The sequence below is a fragment of the Neoarius graeffei genome, chromosome 10 (genome assembly GCF_027579695.1).
Source record: "Neoarius graeffei isolate fNeoGra1 chromosome 10, fNeoGra1.pri, whole genome shotgun sequence".
Classification (NCBI taxonomy): domain Eukaryota; kingdom Metazoa; phylum Chordata; class Actinopteri; order Siluriformes; family Ariidae; genus Neoarius; species Neoarius graeffei.
Window position 1 is genome coordinate 53,538,674 of NC_083578.1, and position 20,899 is coordinate 53,559,572.

The 20,899-nt window shown below is 44.5% G+C and overlaps 1 protein-coding gene across 1 annotated transcript; it reads right to left on the reverse strand.

The window, feature by feature from the left end:
• Nucleotides 1-872: 872 nt before the first annotated feature.
• Nucleotides 873-7,768, reverse strand: LOC132892527 (protein-lysine 6-oxidase-like). Its single transcript, XM_060930805.1, has 6 exons — nt 7,282-7,768; nt 7,091-7,199; nt 6,822-6,953; nt 1,404-1,560; nt 1,078-1,173; nt 873-992 (listed from the first exon to the last, which is right to left on the reverse strand). Exons 1-6 carry the CDS (start codon nt 7,766-7,768, stop codon nt 873-875), a joined length of 1,101 nt encoding a protein of 366 aa, XP_060786788.1.
• Between the last annotated feature and the right edge of the window lie 13,131 nt (nt 7,769-20,899).

Sequence of the window (20,899 nt, forward strand, 5' to 3'; positions counted from 1 at the left end):
AGGACGAAATAAAGACTTTACTCAAAAACAAAACCCAAAAATTATCAAGTATTTAAAAGAAACAGAAATATCTAAAAGAATATAGTTTTTTGTCCGTGTCCCCCCCCCCAATCTCCTGTTTCACACTCCAGCACAGTCAGTGGCAGTAATGCACCTTTAAGTTGGTTTGCCAACTGCCAAAAAAAAAACCTTAAAGAAGAAAAAGAAAAACCCCAAAAATAAAAAAAGAGCAACAAATTATGGAATAAAATTATTTCATGGTAAGAATGTATCTTTTTTTATTTTTCAAGAATTATTATTATAGCATTTTTCACAAATTGCTACTGTCATTTCGTCAGCTTGTTTACATTCTAAGCAGAAATTATTTTGTCAGACATTTTGTATAAAGTTTTTATTTATCAAATTTGCAAAAAATAAAAATGCTCTGTTTCTCAAAATCCAGTGACTGTGGATAGAATAAAACAATTCCACTCAATCTCATCATACACGGCTTATAGCCGACTCGGCACTATATGCACTTTGTCAGCTATCAGCTTACGTATGACTCAATTTCGTGGAATTTCACCATTTGAAGGGTTTTCCCAGGCTGCCACACATTTGGCAAAATAAACATGTAAATTATTTGTTCAGTACATTTCCTGTAGAATTTGCACTATAAAATGGGAACTAGAAAGAACTACACAGAGCTACAACATATAATGGGAGTCCTATGCATTTGCAATCATTTTTCGTAAATAGACAAAGTTGATATTGTAAAGTTATCATAAATAGATCATAGACAAAGCTATGATATCTGGTCTCATTAATGATTGGCATTTGATAAAATACCAAAGAAATTCTAAAACAAGGTGTTGTATAAATACATTATTGACTTACTGAGATATACTGCACCCAGATGTGTGGACATAATTGCCGGTATACTGAATGTCACAGCGCATTATGTTATTGCTAAAGTCTGACTCTGGAACCTGGTAGTTTGGATTCACAGATATCTGCAACACATCCACATAAAATGCATCAGACTCACACTGATAGAGCACACACATTACTTCATAATTAATACATGTGAATTCTAACCTTGAGAATGTACTTTCCAGGTTTGACATCAGTAATGTCAATCCACTGGCAGTCAATGTCTGCATTGTAAGTGTCATAACATCCTGGGCTCAGACCCTATTAATCAATTTGTTAGAAAGGTTAATAACAGTGTATAAAACAAAAATACTGTGCAATAGGCCAAACCTGTCAGATGAGACTTTATTTTGTTTTGTGCTGAGAAAACTTTATCCACAAATGTGTTTTGGGGGGCAAGTTCAGGCATTTATTACAGAGACTCATACACTCTATTGTCACAGAGCAATCACTGCAATTTAGAATAATGGAATATTGGCAAAATTACACACCTGAGTGTGTGATGTGCAGGCATGGCGCCTATAGTAGCCAGGGTCACAGGTGGTATCTTCCAGACAAAAACTGGCTTTGTGGCCCTCAGCTACTTTGCTCTTGGTGGAAGCATCCAGGAGATCATAATGGCAGAACTCATCCATGCTGTGGTAGTGTCTGGATAGAAAGGAGAGAAAAACTTTTTCTGGATGGAAGCAAAAGAACAAAGTTTCTTTTAAAGGGAAACTCTGGTTTAACCTGGGTCCTATTTTCCCATCATTTTGGATCCAAATTTTTACTAGGAAAAAAAAACCCAATGAAAATCAGTCCAGTATTGACTTAGAACACTATAACCAGCAACAACAACATGGGTATACAATGTAATTCTATAGGGCAAACATCCATGTCAAAGTAAATCACTTGTTTTTGCCACTGACAGGTTCATAATATTATGAGTGTCTGACAACATGGAAAGGATATTGGCAGAGAATCACCTGTGTCTGTTACCTCATGCATTACACCATGTTTACCTATGTATGTTTTCCCTATATGATTACACTGTATAGCCATTTTGCAGTTACCGGTTATAGTATTCTAACTCAATACTAGAACAGTTTCAATCGTTTTTGCCCCAATTACAAATTTTGACCCAAAAAGATGGGAAAATAGGGTCCAGGTTTTAAAAAATGGGAGGTTCCTTTTAAGTATTCATATGAAAAGAATGTTTATATATTAGTCCGTTTGTCCAACACCACTGAAGTATTTTGCATACAATTTTATTACAACCCCGATTCTAAAAAAGTTGGGACAAAGTACAAATTGGAAATAAAAACGGAATGCAATAATTTACAAATCTCAAAAACTGATATTGTATTCACAATAGAACATAGACAACATATAAAATGTCGAAAGTGAGACATTTTGAAATTTCATGCCAAATATTGGCTCATTTGAAATTTCATGACAGCAACACATCTCAAAAAAGTTGGGACAGGGGCAATAAGAGGCTGGAAAAGTTAAAGGGACAAAAAAGGAACAGCTGGAGGACCAAATTGCAACTCATTAGGTCAATTGGCAATAGGTCATTAACATGACTGGGTATAAAAAGAGCATCTTGGAGTGGCAGCAGCTCTCAGAAGTAAAGATGGGAAGAGGATCACCAATCCCCCTAATTCTGCGCCGACAAATAGTGGAGCCATATCAGAAAGGAGTTTGACAGTGTAAAATTGCAAAGAGTTTGAACATATCATCATCTACAGTGCATGATATCATCAAAAGATTCAGAGAATCTGGAAGAATCTCTGTGCGTAAGGGTCAAGGCCGGAAAACCATACCGGGTGCCCGTGATCTTCGGGCCCTTAGACGGCACTGCATCATATACAAGCTAGGGATCGACCGATATGTTTTTTTCAGGGCCAATACCGATACCGATTATTATGGAATTGGGATGCCGATAACCGATATGTGCAACCGATAAATGTAAACATTATAATTCACATGAAATTAAACATAGCACACACTGACACAGACCTTCATATCCATGAAATGTATGTTTAATTGTAAAATTGAAAATGAAATTTTGTGCAGGGAGATGCCAGCAGCATTTGTACAATAAAGTCAAAGATTAGTTAGAATAAAATGAGAAATAAAATAATAATAAAATAAATATTCACCAATAAAAAAAATAAATCACTCCCTACTATATTACAGCTCACCATTTTCAGTGGAAAATAAATGAAAATACACTCTGGATTCTTTTACACTAAGAACTAAGTAAGACTTACCAACTTCAAGTAGTTTTTAAATAACAAATCAAGTGTAGGGAGCTGCCTGCAGCATTTTTTCATCTCATCTCATTATCTCTAGCCGCTTCATCCTTCTACAGGGTCGCAGGCAAGCTGGAGCCTATCCCAGCTGACTACGGGCGAAAGGCGGGGTACACCCTGGACAAGTCGCCAGGTCATCACAGGGCTGACACATAGACACATTCACACCTACGGTCAATTTAGAGTCACCAGTTAACCTAACCCGCATGTCTTTGGACTGTGGGGGAAACCGGAGCACCCGGAGGGAACCCACGCGGACACGGGGAGAACATGCAAACTCCACACAGAAAGGCCCTCGCCGGCCCCGGGGCTCGAACCCAGGACCTTCTTGCTGTGAGGCGACAGCGCTAACCACTACACCACCGTAGCATTTTTTTAAAAGTAAAATCAAACATAAAGTAGGCTATCACTCCCTATTATGTAACAACTTAACAAGTAACCATCTACATTCTAATGTAGATGAGAACGGCCAGGATAGAGAAAGTGAGAACGGAGTGTTAAAAGCTCTGGTTAAAAGCAGTGGCTGCTCCTTTAAGAGTCTGTTCAGAGAACGGAAGTCAGAGTGAGGCGCAAGAATTATAAATACTAGTGGAGTACATTACAGCGCAATGTGAAGTAGCATAAGAACATTTAAGTCAAGAGTTTAATTGATGTATTTTGTTCATTACCGTTTATCCAAGCAAGTGTGCATCCACGACACAATTAATTACTGAGCCCACAACAAGTGTCCTGGCTTGTTTAAATGTTCAAATAGCGCTTTATAAAGTTACCTAACATATACAAGTGCAATGCACTTTTTGAGCACGAGTCACACCATGAAGTTTACTCATCACCATAACAAATAGCCAGTAGGCTTGCGCTACCCTACAGAACACAAACACTACGTTTTATTTCGTCTTCCCTTGACCACCTCTCTGTATGGCTGTCATTCTACTGTTCGAGTAGAACTACTGACACATTCACAACGTTTCCAGATGGGGATTTAAAAATGACTGCAGCCTATGTTATGCTGGGGACTGCTTACTATGGACAACATTACATGTGGTTTCAGCGAGACTAGTTGGTTGTAGGCTAATTCAAGTGCTTCCTTCCGTAAGCTAAGTTTGCCTGGCTACACAGATGCAAATGGACAATTTTAACGAGTAGTAGATGAAGAATGTAAACATATAATGATGTTGTGCTTTTGCAACTTGTGTGTTTATGACTTATTGCGGCAAAAGCAGCGTGTCCTTACCTTGAAGTGGGATCTGCTTCTGCCCGAGTGCCCATACGGCCGCCTTGAAACAGTTCACAGCGTTTAGCTACGCGTGTTGATTGGCTGTATCTCTTGTGCCACTTCTGCCCGAATGCCCATACGGCCGCCTTGAAACAGTTCACAGCGTTTAGCTACGCGTGTTGATTGGCTGTATCCCTTGTGCCGCTCCTGCCCGAGTGCCCGTACGGCTGCCTTGAAACAGGTCACACCGTTTAGCTACACGCGTCGATTGGCTATATCTCTTGTGCCAAACAAATCAGATGTTGTGGTGGGCGGGACCGTGTTCTTGAACTCAGAGAGGCGAGTGCAGGAAAGGACGTGCAGTGACAGTCACATTAGGAACGAAATGGCTGCAAAAAGGCATGTTATCGGCATATCGGTGGAAATTATGGCCGATACCGATAACCCTAAAAATGCAGAATATCGGCCCGATGTATCGGCCAGGCCGATTATCGGTCGACCCCTAATACAGGCATGCTTCTGTATTGGAAATCACAAAATGGGCTCAGGAATGTTTCCAGAGAGCATTATCTGTGAACACAATTCACCGTGCCATCCGCTGTTGCCAGCTAAAACTCTATAGTTTAAAGAAGAAGCCGTATCTAAACATGATCCAGAAGCGCAGACGTCTTCTCTGGGCCAAGGCTCATTTAAAATGGACTGTGGCAAAGTGGAAAACTGTTCTGTGGTCAGACGAATCAAAATTTGAAGTTCTTTATGGAAATCAGGGACACCGTGTCATTCGGACTAAAGAGGAGAAGGACGACCCAAGTTGTTATCAGCGCTCAGTTCAGAAGCCTGCATCTCTGATGCTATGGGGTTGCATTAGTGCATGTGGCATGGGCAGCTTACACATCTGGAAAGACACCATCAATGCTGAAAGGTATATCCAGGTTCTAGAGCAACATATGCTCCCATCCAGATGACGTCTCTTTCAGGGAAGACCTTGCATTTTCCAACATGACAATGCCAAACCACATACTGCATCAATTACAGCATCATGGCTGCGTAGAAGAAGGGTCCGGGTACTAAATGTCTCACAGTGGTAAACATGGCCTTGTCCCAACTTTTTTGAGATGTGTTGTTGTCATGAAATTTAAAATCACCTAATTTTTCTCTTTAAATGATACATTTTCTCATTTTATACATTTGATATGTCATCTATGTTCTATTCTGAATAAAATATGGAATTTTGAAACTTCCACATCATTGCATTCCGTTTTTATTTACAATTTGTACTTTGTCCCAACTTTTTTGGAATCGGGGTTGTAAAAGAAAAATGGCTTTAAATGACATTTTACTGTAAAAATTGAATAGTGGAACCAGAAGAAGAGGCCTTCTTATTACTAGACCTAATATCAGATCTAATATTATCATATTAGGTATAAGACATGGCCTAATGGTTAGAAGCAGCTTTGGGACCCAGAGATCACTGGTTTGATTCCCTGGACCAGCAGGAATAGCTGAAATACCCTTGAGTAAGGCATGTAACCCCCAACTGCTCCCCAGGCTGCTCTGGGTATGTTGTATGTCAGTCTTGATAAGATGCCTATAATGTAAAGACACTTTGCACTTTAATTCTCTCCTAGATATTTAACAAATGTGGCCAGGATGTTAAGTTGGTTTATTTGATTTAGACTGAAATTAGGCAATGTTTTTAAGTTAAAAAGTTGTTACAAACCATTACCTCACTGGGAATTACAAAAAACACAGAGGGAAATGCTAGTCTGCATTTAATACAGCCAGCACCAACTAAATGAACAGATCCAGATCACTGCACTACGCTCAGAGGCGATTCTAGAGTCTGTTGTGGCTCCAAGCAAAAATTTTCAGGAGGCCCTTCTGACCAGTGTTCATCACCAATATGTTATAAATAATCTGACACCAACGAAAAATGTATGAAACCAAAGTTTTTTAAATTCCAAATGTGAAAATACAATGGTAAAGAACAATAAAAACAATAAAAAAAAATTAAATAAATAAGCCCTCAAGGGCCCCTGGGCCAGGGGGCCCCAAGCAGTTGCCTGCCTTACCTGTTCACAAGCTGCGCGTCTGACTATGCTGTACAAACAGGTACAGTTAAATTGCTCATCTTCATCACTGAAGAATGGGAACATTCATTAGCAATTTTATTGAAATGCACATGACATCTGGTGATGAAAATAGGAATAGTCCAATTTAACTGGAGCAATTCAGATTGCTTGAGCATAGAACATAGTAGGCTAGGTTTTGAAATATTATGTCAAAATAATGCACCATCTTGTGTATTATTTTGATATAATATTTAGTAGTATGGACCTTTTTTTTTGGGGGGGGGGGGGGGGGGGGGAATAGCCTTTAACTGGGGAGCTACTCACTGGTGGCAGCTGTGCCATTCCCAGGCGTATCGTGGTCTGCTGGGGAGAAAGTCAGCAGAGCCCTGGTTCTTCACACGCTGGGGAAACCTAAGGAGGACGCGCGTGTCGTAGTCCCGCGCATGCGCAGATGAGCTGTTGACACATACAGTAAATGATCAATAAAATCTATGCTTGAAACAAGGACTTAAGACATAATAAAAACAATTTTTCGTTACGTGTGTGTTTATTTATTTATTTTGACTAGCAAGGTGGATTAAAACAATCTCAACCTTGTTAAGCAGTGTTCCTCAGCCGCGCATCTGAGGTTGTACATTGGCACCCTCTGTATATATGTGGAAGTTTGCACATAATACGCGTCTGGAATCAGATCTGGAAGACCTGTTGATAGTTGCATCGTAAGCACATAAAGCTATGTTTTTTAACTTTTACATGTGAATGTAAACTTCAATCTTTCTCTTACCATACTGGAAAGATCTCGTCCCATAGCCAGGTCTAACTCTGTTCCTGTAGCGCGGCTGATAGTAAGAGTCGTAACGGTACGGGTTATAGAGTTCATTGCGAATTGACTTGTAAGGGTCGTACGGATTGTCTGCCGTCATCACATCTCTATTGTCGGTTTGCGTGGCTCCTGTGTGCGCCGGTCCGGAATCAGACTTGTGCGCCCCCGGGCGACTTGGCACGGTCTCGTTTGATTCTCGGATCACTATCGGAGGTCTGATCGCGTCCACGTTCCCTCGTCGGCGCAACGGTAGATATTCAGAACCGTGGCTCAGTAGGTTATACACGCGCCCTTTACCGGGCCATCGTATCGCCAGGCGCGAGGCACCTCCCAGATGCCCGCGTGCTGTCTCTTCGGACTCGGAGCGTGGCTCACCGTGAACAGCCTGCACGCTGCCCATTAAGCCAAAGACCAAAAGTATGAAAACGCTAAAAACTATGTTCCTCATATTTTTTGCACAAACGGGTATGGATCTTCACAAATGTGCCGCTTTCTAGGTGCTTAAAATAAAGGAAAGCCAAACCCAAAATATATCGTATCTTTTTATGCGGCGCATTGGCATGATTTAAAGCTTTACATCTAGAGGAGCTCTTATGAGTCCATATGAGACATAAGGACTGGTGGTCTTTTTTTTCTGAGAACCTGTGTGGGTTAGGTTTTTCAGGAGGGGTGGATTTTTAGTTTCTGGACTGGTTTCAAAGCACACTAGTGACACATGGCCATGCGCAAAATATGGTACCAACCTCACAACGTGAGGGTGGACATACCGTTTCTCAGACACAACACTCCACCTGCACTTAGGACACTAGTTAAATAGAAAGGTATTCTGAAGGAGTCTTATACTGTAACAGGTTTACTTAATTATTTTTTAAATTTCATTAGTGAGCATTAAAACAACTAGAATGAATAAGTTCGGTGCTGGACACTCCTGCTGTATGCAAAGAAAGTTAAGTAATAAATTGTCAAATAACACTAATATTAATTTAACAGGGGCGGCACGGTGGTGTAGTGGTTAGCGCTGTCGCCTCACAGCAAGAAGGTCCTGGGTTCGAGCCCCAGGGCCGGCGAGGGCCTTTCTGTGTGGAGTTTGCATGTTCTCCCCGTGTCCGTGTGGGTTTCCTCCGGGTGCTCCGGTTTCCCCCACAGTCCAAAGACATGCAGGTTAGGTTAACTGGTGACTCTAAATTGACCGTAGGTGTGAATGTGAGTGTGAATGGTTGTCTGTGTCTATGTGTCAGCCCTGTGATGACCTGGTGACTTGTCCAGGGTGTACCCAGCCTTTCGCCCGTAGTCAGCTGGGATAGGCTCCAGCTTGCCTGCAACCCTGTAGAAGGATAAAGCGGCTAGAGAGAGATTAATTTAACAGAGTATTTTGCTGTGTGTGCAATTTGGAATCCATAGTTTTAGAGGAATTGTTCACTGACAAATGTATAGATTTTCCACCAACATATAAATAGTCAGGTAGCGAGCAGGGCCGTAACCAGGATTTTTCAAATACCGAGGTCAAGCATGGCTGACAGCACCGAAGGCCCCCACACACACACACACAACTTAAATAAATAAATAACAAACCAAGGATAGATTTGGTGGTGGACACATTTATTTTAACAATTCTACAACTGTGGCACCATAACTGTGGTGTTTTATCTGACATAAAAGTAGAAAGGTATTGAACTCTTGAACTGAGTATACATACCTAAAGTACAAGTTACCTAAAGTATTGGCATTATTTACATTGCAGCATACACATGACAGAAAGGGTGTGAACTGCTGAATTGTAAGCTTTAGTATTACACCTTATAATAATAGTGTGTGTGTGTGTGTGTGTGTGTGTGTGTGTGTGTGAGAGAGAGAGAGAGAGAGAGAGAGAGAGAGAGAGAGAGACTGAGAGTTTGTGTGTTATTTGTGGGTGTCTGTATGTGTAGAGACATTCTGAGCAGTAATGTAAAGGCATCAGTCTATCTGGCTGTCTTGAATTGAGATCCATTTGCATGCATTCTCTGAAACAGAGTGTTCTCACCATTGCCTGTAATGTAAGTTTGGCTCACAACACATTTACTTCAACAATTCTAAAACTGTGCCATCATAACTGTGGAGTTTTGTCTGACATAAAAGTCAAAACTGAACTGAACTGAGTGTATTGCTCAGCTACCTGAAGTATTGGCATTATTTACATTTCATTATCTTAAATTACATTAGAATGTAGGGCTATTAGTTCTGTGTGAAGACTATGTATTAGAGAGAGTGTGTGAGAGTGTATTATTTGTGTGTGTGTGTCTGTGTGAGTGAGTGAGAGAGAAAGAGAGAGTTATGAGAGAAAGAGAGAGAGTTACTCAAACAAGCCCGTTTAGTCAGCCCTGCACAGGGCTGCCTGTGACAACGTAGTTTTGAATGTTTCTCGATTCGAAATGCTAACTAAAATGTAATAGGCAATGACAATGAAACGTTTCCCCTTGGAAAGTTGGCATGACACAGCTGAACGGTCTGCCACTGCACTGACAATATTTTCTCACCTTCCCTCCTTCTCTTTCCCTGCTCTTCTGTTGGCTGTCCAAACCTTTAATTTAGTTTGTTGCAACATTTTCATTTTGCACTCAGGTAAAGCTCTATAATGCGATGTGACTCTGAATTTAAGCATATTACTAAGCGGAGGAAAAGAAACTAACCAGGATTCCCTCAGTAGCGGCGAGCGAAGAGGGAAGAGCCCAGCGCCGAATCCCCCATCCCGGAGCGGGCTCGGGGAAATGTGGCGTACGGAAGCCCGCATCTCCCGGCGCTTAGCCTACGTTAGGTTAGGTAGGCATATGTGATAGAGCGTAGACTACACCCTGCCTGTTTTATCCAAAACCCAACTTCCCAACTTCCCCAGCCGACACTAGTATAGGCTTCGTCATGTGATGCTGCGTTAGACACGGCAACGATAGAGATAGAGGCTGAGAGATTTCAGATGACATTAGACAATGTGAATTTTATTGGGGGGAAATACAGATGACATGTGGATGCGGACGCTGCGTTTTACATTGATCACTGCTCGAATTCAGCGTAGACCAATTTTAAATTTCTGAAAAAAATACTGAGGACATGACCTCGGTGTCCTCAATGGTAGTTAGGGCCATGGTAGCGAGTAACTGTTTGTTGGGCAGCATGGTGGTGTAGTGGTTAGTGCTGTTAATTCACAGCAAGAAGGTTCTGGGTTCAAACCTCATGGGCAATGGGGGCCTTTCTGTGTGGAGTTTATATGGTGTCGGTTTCCTCTGGGTTTTCAGGTTTTCTCCCACAGTTCAAAGACATGCAGATTAGGTAAAAATACCCTGATCACAGGCCTGGATAGATTGGGGAGAGTTGCCCCAGAAGGGTGTCTGGCGTAAAAAGCCAACTCAAATATACGGATCTGGATAATCTGCTGTGGTGGCCCCTAATGGGAGCAGCTGCAAGAAGAAGGAGTCAGTAAATGTTTGTTGACCAAGTTTGCACTGGACTGAAGGTAAATGTCCACCAAGTCATTATCTTTTTGTATCAAATTATGAGGAAAATAACTCAGGAAGCTATTTTATTTCCTTTACTTTTGAAGGAAAATAGCTAAGGAAAATAACTTGTCCATGAATACATTTATTAAATAGCATGATAAAATAGTATCTCATCTCATTATCTTTAGCCGCTTTATCCTGTCCTACAGGGTCGCAGGCAAGCTGGAGCCTATCCCAGCTGACTACGGGCGAAAGGCAGGGTACACCTTGGACAAGTCACCAGGTCATCACAGAGCTGATACATAGACACAAACAACCATTCACACTCACGGTCAATTTAGAGTCACCAGTTAACCTAATCTGCATGTCTTTGGACTGTGAGGGAAACCGGAGCACCCGGAGGAAACCCACGCAGACACGGGGAGAACATGCAAACTCCACACAGAAAGGCCCTCGCCGGCCACGGGGCTCAAACCCAGACCCTCTTGCTGTGAGGCAACAGCACTAACCACTACACCACCGTGCCGCCATAATTGAACTCAGTATTAGTTATTTTGGTTTATATACTATTTTATGGGGGCAGCATGGTGGTGTTGTGGTTAGCGCTGTCGCCTCACAGCAAGAGGGTCCAGGTTCGAGCCCCGTGGCCGGCGAGGGCCTTTCTGTGCGGAGTTTGCATGTTCTCCCCGTGTCTGCGTGGGTTTCCTCCGGGTGCTCCGGTTTCCCCCAAAGACATGCAGGTTAACTGGTGACTCTAAATTGACCGTAGGTGTGAATGTGAGTGTGAATGGTTGTCTGTGTCTATGTGTCGGCCCTGTGATGACCTGGCGACTTGTCCAGGGTGTACCCTGCCTTTCGCCCATAGTCAGCTGGGATAGGCTCCAGCTTGCCTGCGACTCTGTAGAACAGGATAAAGCGGCTAGAGATAATGAGATGAGATGAGTTCAATTATGATTACACTGCAGTTTTCATTTATCAGTGAACATTTGCTTGTTTAATAGGAAACTGTACTTCATCACATAAGCAGTTTGTTTTTGTCTGTTATTTGTCAGCTACCCTTTACATTGGACAAACCTAAAGAAGCTAAATATGGACACCAAACATGTCTGGGCTGATTGACAACAATGTAAGCAAATGGATATTCTGTGTACATTTGATTCCTTTATACGGTTCAGCTGTCACTATAACAAACAGAGTGAAAATGTTATGTGAGAAATTTAGTTTTAATTTTGCAGAGAATTTTGTGAAAAGATTAATTTAACACTGATCATGCATTATTCAGATTTTAATGTCACAAGAGATACAGTTTTTAATGTAATTTCTATTTAATAACATTACTGCTCGGGAATGGAGGGTGTCATAAATCTTTTTGAACAAAATGATCTGTATTGGACGCTGGCTTTTTTGCTGATGATATACACATTATAGCACAATGAGAATTCTTCAGAAAGCTTTTATGTTCTTTGTCATTTCCAAACCCTTCTGGTATTGATGAGTGGGCATTGTGAATCGCCTTGCCTGCTATTGTGGTGAATAGCTTATTTTCTCCTCATCAACACTCCACAGGAAATGACATTTTGTTAAGAAAAAGACATTATGCACTCAGCAGGTTTCAAATTATTTTGGGAACTTTGGCAGGCCTACTTTCTGTAATGTCAACTTGCTACCATGCAGAGTGAACATTTGCTTGTTTAATGCAGAGTGACTCTCCACAGCCCCCAAAACACCCAGTTTATGTTTAGTTAAGGCCTTATTGCTCTTCAACTGTCTTGATAAACAGCTGCCATCTTTGGGAACTTGAGAGGATTTTAAGTGGTATCATTTGTGAAGGTAAGACCCTCACAGGATGCCCTCCCCTTATTAAAATCAAATAAAGGGTCTTAGGTTACCAGATGGTATTGGGGACTCTTACTTTGCTGAGAAGTAAGTGGCCAGTAATTAAAATGTCCAACTTTATTTTGAAGATGTTTTGTAAAATTACATATGATCTCTTTGTTGTGGTGTAATTAATAATAATTAATGGTTTTTACTGACTATAAATGTGCATTTACAGCAAGAAATACATTTGAGCTCTTATTGTTTATTGTAATTGATTGTTTCCATTAACATTGTGCCATTAGAAGGGAAGCAAACCTGTCGAGCCATTGACATGTTTAAAATTATTGTTTTGTAAGTACTTGTATGCATACAGTAGTTATGACAAATTGGATAGTGTTTTCAACAGATAATGTTAAATTATAAACATGGAAAATGAATCATCAGTATGAATTATGAGCAATGTTAATTGGATTTATTGCCTGCCAGCAGTTTCAACAGCTGTCACTGTAGATGAAGTCACCATGTTCATTTCAGTGTTAATATTATCTACCTTGTGACAACTTTTCTAAGCATCCCTACATGGAATCATTCAGTGTTGCAAATTTAGATTCAGTGCAGCACGTTTCTGCTCTTAGCACATGCGTATTCTTTTGCCATTTTGCAAGGTTGTCCTGTCTCTAGATCTTTATGACACCATGTAGCACAAGGACAACTTAGTGAACTTCATTATACGTCTGGCTTATATCTATATAAGCCATCTCTTTTGTTACTGTTCTGTAACTGTTAACATCTTCAGTGTTATTGTTCTTTAAAAACATTTGGGATTAGCTATTAGGTCATATGCAGTAGATTAGTATGTTCAATTACCTTAATAGCTTTCCATGTTGGAAAAAAGGAAGGAATTCTACTGAATGAGGCATGTTTTATGCACTACAAAGATCAAAGTTAACACAGTTTACCACACTGAATGTATTTCCTCCTGAATATACAGGGATTCACATAGTGTTACAATTAGTTGCAGGTGTGTGAGATTGACCCTGGCACTTTAATCTCTGTAATAATGAGGCGACTCTCCACAGGGAAACAGATTGCTAGAACCCCTGTAGGACATATAAAATAGATGGAAAGTAAGATTCCATAAGCTCATTCCACCTATTACCAGCAACTATAAAATATGGGTAATGTGTCCTCCACTACTGCTTTTATGCAAGAAGTGTTTTTGAATGTAGTTTCCAAAGTAGTCACAATATAATAGCAGTATTATTAGCTATTTGAATTTTGCTAAACTGGATTTTAGGATACAGAATGAATTGTGATATTGTTGCATGTCCATATGTCCATATTTCGATGGACTGATCATAATTTTCTTTTCTTTTTGAATGTAAAATTTGCAGCAATAGCAAACAAACTTTCTGAGTGAATGGAATCATTTTATATGTAGTAAATATGTCATGTTCTTTGACAGATTGCTCAGTTTCAACTGGATCTGTTTACAGTTTGGAAAGCAACGTGGCACACAGCATGCACAGGCCTATTTTCCAAGTCTTCAGACAAGACTACTGTTGTCACAGTAGTACTCAACACTGGGTGGTGTTCATGAAAAAAGCTGAACACTCAGTATATACAACATACAATATAGAACATACACTCACTGACTGGCACATGGCACATTTTAACGTAACATAAATAAAGCATAACTGATTGCATTTGCCTCGTGTTTAATTATGCATTTGTTTCAAACCTGGCAACCTTTATGACACTTGTGTTACTGTCAGCTCCTTTTTTTTTAACACTTTATTTGTCCCCGCAGGGCAATTAAAAGAGCATCAAGAGCAGCATTAGGGCAGTCGAACATCAGACAACATAAAAACATAAAAACACAAATTAGAATACTCTACAGCTGTCAGTTCTGTGTACGTTCAGTCTGACGAGGGGCTGGACAATGATGTTGGGACAGGGAAGGGTCAGTGTTCAGGAGTCGGACCACTGTGGGAACAAAGGTGGACCTCCTCCTTTGTGTCCTGCAGCGTGGACAGCACAGCCTGCGTCCTGATGGAAGCCACTCCAACACTGAGTGTAGTGTGTGTGAGGGGTCATGTAGGATCCTGTGGGCGGTGCGGATGGTTTGCTGGTCACAAAAAGCAGACAGAGCTCGAACAGGGAGTCCAATGATTTTGGAACAGACTTTGGTGATAGTGAGTAGTCTTGACCGGTCTTGTAGGCTGATGGAGTGAAACCATGAGATGAATGAAAATGTTAATACACTCTGAATGAAAGAGTGGTAGAAAGTCAGGAGAATGTCTTTATTCACTCCAAATGATCTCAGCTTCCTCAGCAAATATTGTCTCTGGTGGCACTTCTTGAGGATCTCCTCAGTGTTGGAGGAAAACCTCAGAAGACTGTCAAATATTGTGCCCAAATACTTGTATTTCTCCACCAGCTCCACCGGCTCCCCCCGGATGGTGGTCGTGTGAGCCTCTGCCAGTTGTCTCTGCTTGATGGAGAATGTCACAATCAACTCTTTGGTCTTATTAGAGTTCAACTGGAGACCGGCTCCCTCACACCAGGAGATGAAGTCCTGAAGTACAGAGCCATGGTGTGGGTTAGAGGCGGAAAGCAGAGAGAGCAGGACTGTGTCGTCCACAAATTTCACCAGATGACAGTCTGGCTGAGTGGACCTGCAATCATCGGTGTAGAGGATGTAAAGCAGGGGAGATAGGACACAGCCCTGTGGGGAGCCAGTGGAGGTGTGGAGGATGTCAGAGTAGGATCCGTTAACAAACACCCTCTGTGGCCGGTTGGTAAGGAAGTCAATAACCCACATAATAACCCAGTAGTCCAAGTTAAAGCGGGTCATTAACTTCTCGGCGAGGATGTGTAGCTGCATGGTATGAAAGGCAGATGAGAAGTCTACAAACAGGAGCCTGGCAATGGTGTTAGGGGTCTCCAGATGTGAGTGGATGGTCTCCAGGATGAATATCTTGGCATCATCCACTCCCCTGCCGGCCCTGTATGCGAACTGCAGTGGATCCATCAGAGGCTCAACAGACCTGGTGATGTAGTTTTTAATAATCCTCTCCATCGTCTTCATCACCAGGGAAGTCAGAGCCACTGGCCTCAGATCATTCAGCACCTTAGTGGGGCCCTTCTTGGGGATGGGGATGATCGTGGATTGTTTCCACTTCCCAGGCACTGTGCTGCAGTTCATGGAGGTCTGGAAGAGCTGCTGGAATACCTCCCCCAGCTGCTCAGCGCAGTGCTTTAGGGTTTGCCCACAGATGTTGTCGGGTCCAGTGGCAGTGATGATTTTGGTTCTCTTGAGGGCTCTCACCACCTCTTCCCTGCTGAAGGTGATAGTAGAGTCACCAGGCTGGAATGAGGAAATGATGGAATTTAGCTCTGTGGTATTGTCTTTTTCGAATCTTGAAAGGAAAGAGTTGAGGTCATTGGGTAGAGATGTTACGCTGCAGCCATCAACCTGGATGGGTTTGTGACTGGATGCTGTGCAATTCACAGCTGCCATGTTCTTCAGGCCCTGCCAGGTGGAGCGGAGATTCCCCTGGGTAAAAGAGGCCTCCACTTTGTTTTTATAGTCCAGCTTGGCTTTTTTAATGGCACGCTTGACCTCACAAGTAACCTCTTTCTTTTCCTCCTCTGAGCCAGTGAAGAAAATCCTCTTTTTCTTATTCAGTACTTGTTTCAGATCTTTAGTAACCCAAGGTTTATTGTTGGGAAATATTGTGATAGTTCTGGTTGGGATTATACTGTCCACACAGAAAGAGATGTATTCCGACTGTTAGGGTTTTGCTGGGATTTGAACCTGGTTCGTTGGTGTGATAATCCAGCAAACCCCCACTAGGCCACCAGGGGGATGACTCAAATGCAGAGGCGTGAGGCGGAAGTAGAAAAAGAATCAAAAGTTTTATTTATACTATATACACTATATACAGGGCAAAACAAAAACAAACAAACAAAAAAAAAACAAAGAGTATAATCCAAAAAACACAGTCACTACTAAATCCAAAAGAAAAGCAAAGTGCAAAAACAAAGAACACAGTACAGAGGAAACTGGAGATAAACATAACAGCACAAAGACTCCGTGACAAGAGGACTGAACTCAGGGGTATAAATACACAAACTAATTAAGGACACAGGTGAAGATAATCAGGACTAAACAGGCAATTAACAAAAACACAAAACACAGGAACAGTGGCGGCCTCTAGAGGCCAAAATAAACATGACACGAAAAGGAAATAACAGCGGCCTCTAGAGGCCAAAACAGTCCTAGTCCTAACAGGACCCCCCCTCTAGGAGCGTCTCCTGACGTTCCCAGGGCGATCCGGATGGGCCGAATGGAAGTCCCGACATAGTTCTTTATCTAGGACATCCCGAGCAGGAACCCAGCAGTGCTTCTCAGGACCATAGCCCTCCCAGTCCACCAGGTATTGCAACCCGCCGCGGACCCGGCGGGAGTCAAGCAGGCGATGCACAGTGAACACAGTCTGCCCCTGGAAGATGCGGGGGGTGGGGGGTTCCTAGGGGCAGGGGCATACGTAGACGTCAGTACGGGCCGCAACAGGGAAACATGGAAAGTGGGGTTGATCCTCAGAGTCCGGGGCAACTGGAGCCGGTAGGAGACAGGGTTCACCCTGCGCACCACCTTGAAGGGGCCAATGTAGCGAGGAGCAAGCTTGCGGTTCTCCACCCGCAGCGGAAGGTCCTTAGTGGACAGCCAAACCCGCTGCCCAGGGCGGAAAGCATGTGCAGGTCTTCTATGGCGGTTGGCCTGAGTCTGGTTGGTTCTGGAGGTCTGTATGAGGGTCTTCCTGACCTTGCTCCAGGTCTTGCGACACCGTCTCACATATTGGTTGACCGAGGGCACCCCCGCGTCCTCCTCCTGGTCCGGGAACAGAGGTGGCTGGAACCCGAATTGGCACTGGAATGGTGACAGCTTGGTGGCCGATGACTGCAGGGTGTTGTGGGCGTACTCTGCCCATGGCAGCCAGGTGCTCCACGATGTCGGGTTATCCATAGCCAGGCCTCGCAGGGTGGTTTCCAGGTCCTGGTTGAGCCTCTCCGTCTGACCATTGGACTGTGGGTGAAACCCAGAGGAGAGGCTGGCAGTAGCTCCGATGACCTTGCAGAACCCGTGCCACACTCGGGAGGAGAACTGGGGCCCTCGGTCTGAGACGATGTCCTGTGGAAGACCAAAGACTCGGAAGACATGATTGAACATAAGTTTAGCTGTTTCAAGAGCAGAAGGGAGTTTGCACAGTGGTATGAAGCGGCAGGCCTTGGAAAATCTGTCAACTATGACCAAAATGACCGTGTTACCTTGTGACTCAGGGAGACCTGTGATGAAGTCGACTGCCACGTGGGACCAGGGACGCCGGGGAATGGTCAGAGGATGCAGGAGACCCTGGGGACGCTGTCGTGGGTTCTTGGTTCTGGTGCAAACCTCACAGGACAGGACAAATGACCTTACTTCCTTCTCCATGTTAGGCCACCAGAAGCGTCTTTTCAGGAAGTCCAGGGTCCTCCGAGCTCCCGGGTGGGCGGTGAGAGGGGAAGAGTGACCCCACTGGAGAACCTTGGCCCGGGCTTGATGTGGGACGTACAAGAGGCCCGGTGGCCCCGTCCCAGGACCGGGGTCCTGGTGTTGGGCTCGTCGAACAGCCTCCTCAATACCCCAGCGGACAGGGGCCACAATCCGGGACACCGGGATAATAGGCCCAACTTCATTCTCCCTGTTAGTGGCAGAGAATAGCCTGGACAGTGCGTCAGGTTTGGTGTTCTTGGAGCCGGGGCGGTACGAGAGGGTGAAGTCAAACCGACTGAAAAACAGGGCCCACCTAGCCTGTCGAGGGTTCAGTCTCTTAGCTTGCTGGAGGTACTCCAGGTTCTTGTGGTCAGTCCAAACCAGGAATGGATGTTGCGCTCCCTCCAGCCAGTGCCTCCACTCCTCAAGGGCCAGTTTGACCGCTAGCAGTTCTCGATCCCCCACATCGTACCGGGACTCCGCAGGACTCAGGCGGTGGGAGAAGTAAGCGCAGGGGTGCAGCTTTCCTTCCGAACGTTAAGAGAGCACCGCGCCGACACCACTGTCCGAGGCGTCCACCTCCACAATGAATGGTTGGGAGGTGTCCGGGAGGACCAGAATGGGTGCCGTGCAGAAGCGGTCCTTGAGGTCTTTGAATGCCTTTTCCGCCTGAGGAGACCAGACATAAGATCCACCTGTCCTTTTGGTGAGGTCTGACATGGGTGCTGCCACAGAACTGAAGTTCCTGATGAACTTGCGGTAGAAGTTAGCAAATCCTAAGAACCGCTGAACCTCCTTAACGGACTTGGGAGTAGGCCAATCCCGGATGGCCAGGGTCTTGGCAGGGTCCATTTGGAGTTGGCCTGTCCGTACAATAAATCCCAGAAAGGAGACCTCGGGAACATGAAATTCGCATTTCTGGGCCTTGGCGAACAGATTGTTCTGTAGCAGCCTCTGGAGAACCTGGCGGACATGGTGGCAGTGCTCCTGCATGGTCTTGGAGAAGATAAGGATGTCATCGAGGTAGACAAAAACGTACAGGTTAATCATGTCCCTTAAGACGTCGTTGATTAGGGCCTGAAAAACAGCTGGTGCATTGGTGAGTCCGAAGGGCATGACCTGGTATTCGTAGTGCCCAGACGGGGTGTTAAAGGCAGTCTTCCACTCGTCTCCCTGTCGGATACGGATGAGGTGGTATGCGTTCCGTAGGTCCAACTTGGTGAAGACGGTGGCGCCTTGGAGCAGGTCGAAAGCAGTGGACATCAGCGGAAGGGGATATCGGTTGCACACAGTGATCTTGTTCAGGCCCCTGTAGTCAATACATGGTCGGAGCCCCCCATCCTTCTTGCCGACAAAGAAGAAGCCGGCACCAGCAGGTGAGGTGGAGGGTCGAATGAACCCAGAGACCAGGGCGTCTTTGAGGTATTCCTCCATGGCCTTGCGTTCTGGCTGAGAGAGGGAAAACAGTCTGCCACGAGGAGGGGTAGTCCCAGGGAGCAAGTCAATAGCACAGTCGTAGGCCCGGTGTGGAGGAAGAACGGCGGCCCTGCTCTTGCTGAATACCTCCTTGAGATCCCAGTACTCTGTGGGAACTTGAGATAACTCGGTGAGATCAGGGGGCTCGGCAGGAGACACAGGAGAGCTAGAGAGCAGACAAGAGGCATGGCATGCAGGGCCCCATTCCACAACCTGGCTTGTTACCCAGTCTATGCAAGGGTTGTGGCGAGTAAGCCAAGGAAGGCCTAGAATAACTGGGAACTCAGGTGAAGGAATCAGGTGCAGGGATATTTCTTCCTTGTGACCTTGAGACTGGAGGAAGACTGGAGAAGTAACTTGGGTGACTCTTCCATCACCTAATGCTTGGCCATCGAGGGCAGACACAGACAGTGGGACTTCAAGAGGTGCAGTCGGAATATTGATGCTTTGGGCGAAGTGAATATCCATAAAGTTCCCAGCCGCCCCTGAGTCTAACAGAGCTTGACAAGAGTGGACAGACTCACCCCAGGAGATGGAGACCGGGATGTAGATTCCTTGGCCAGGGAGTCCGGGAGAGAGGGTAGGCCCCGTCACAACCCTCCCTCGGCTGGACGGGGCGGTCCTTTTCCCAAGAGTTCGGGACATGATGCTCGGAAGTGACCAGGCTTGCCACAGTAGATGCAGCACTTGTCCCTCCTTCTGCGCTCCCTCTCATATGCGGAGAGGCGAGTACGACCCACTTGCATGGGTTCTGGACAGTCACTGAAGGAGGTAGACGGTTTCCAGGTAGAGGTAGGGAGGCTGGGGGGGCTCAAGGCTTGGTGGCGTTCTCTCATCCTGTTGTCCAGATGAATAGCATGTGAGATGAGGGTTTCGAGGTCACTTGGGCATCCAATAGAGGCCAGACCGTCCTTGATGGGGTCAGACAGACCATGGTGGAAGGCTGACACCAGGGCAGTCTCGTTCCATCCACTTACTGCTGCGAGCGTTCGGAACGAGATGGCGTAATCTGCGACGCTTCCTCCTTGCCGGATGGACATGAGCTTTCGGGCTGCATCGGTACTGATGTCCGCCTGATCGAAGACCCGAAGCATCTCTTCAGAGAACAGCTGGAAATCAAGGCACTCAGGTCCCTGTCTTTGCCAGATAGCAGTAGCCCAGGCTCGCGCCTTACCAGCTAATAAGGTTATCACAAAGGCAATCTTGCGGCGATCCGTAGTGTAGGTGGTAGGCTGAAGCTCAAAGGTGAGTTGACACTGGGTAAGGAACTCTCGGCACT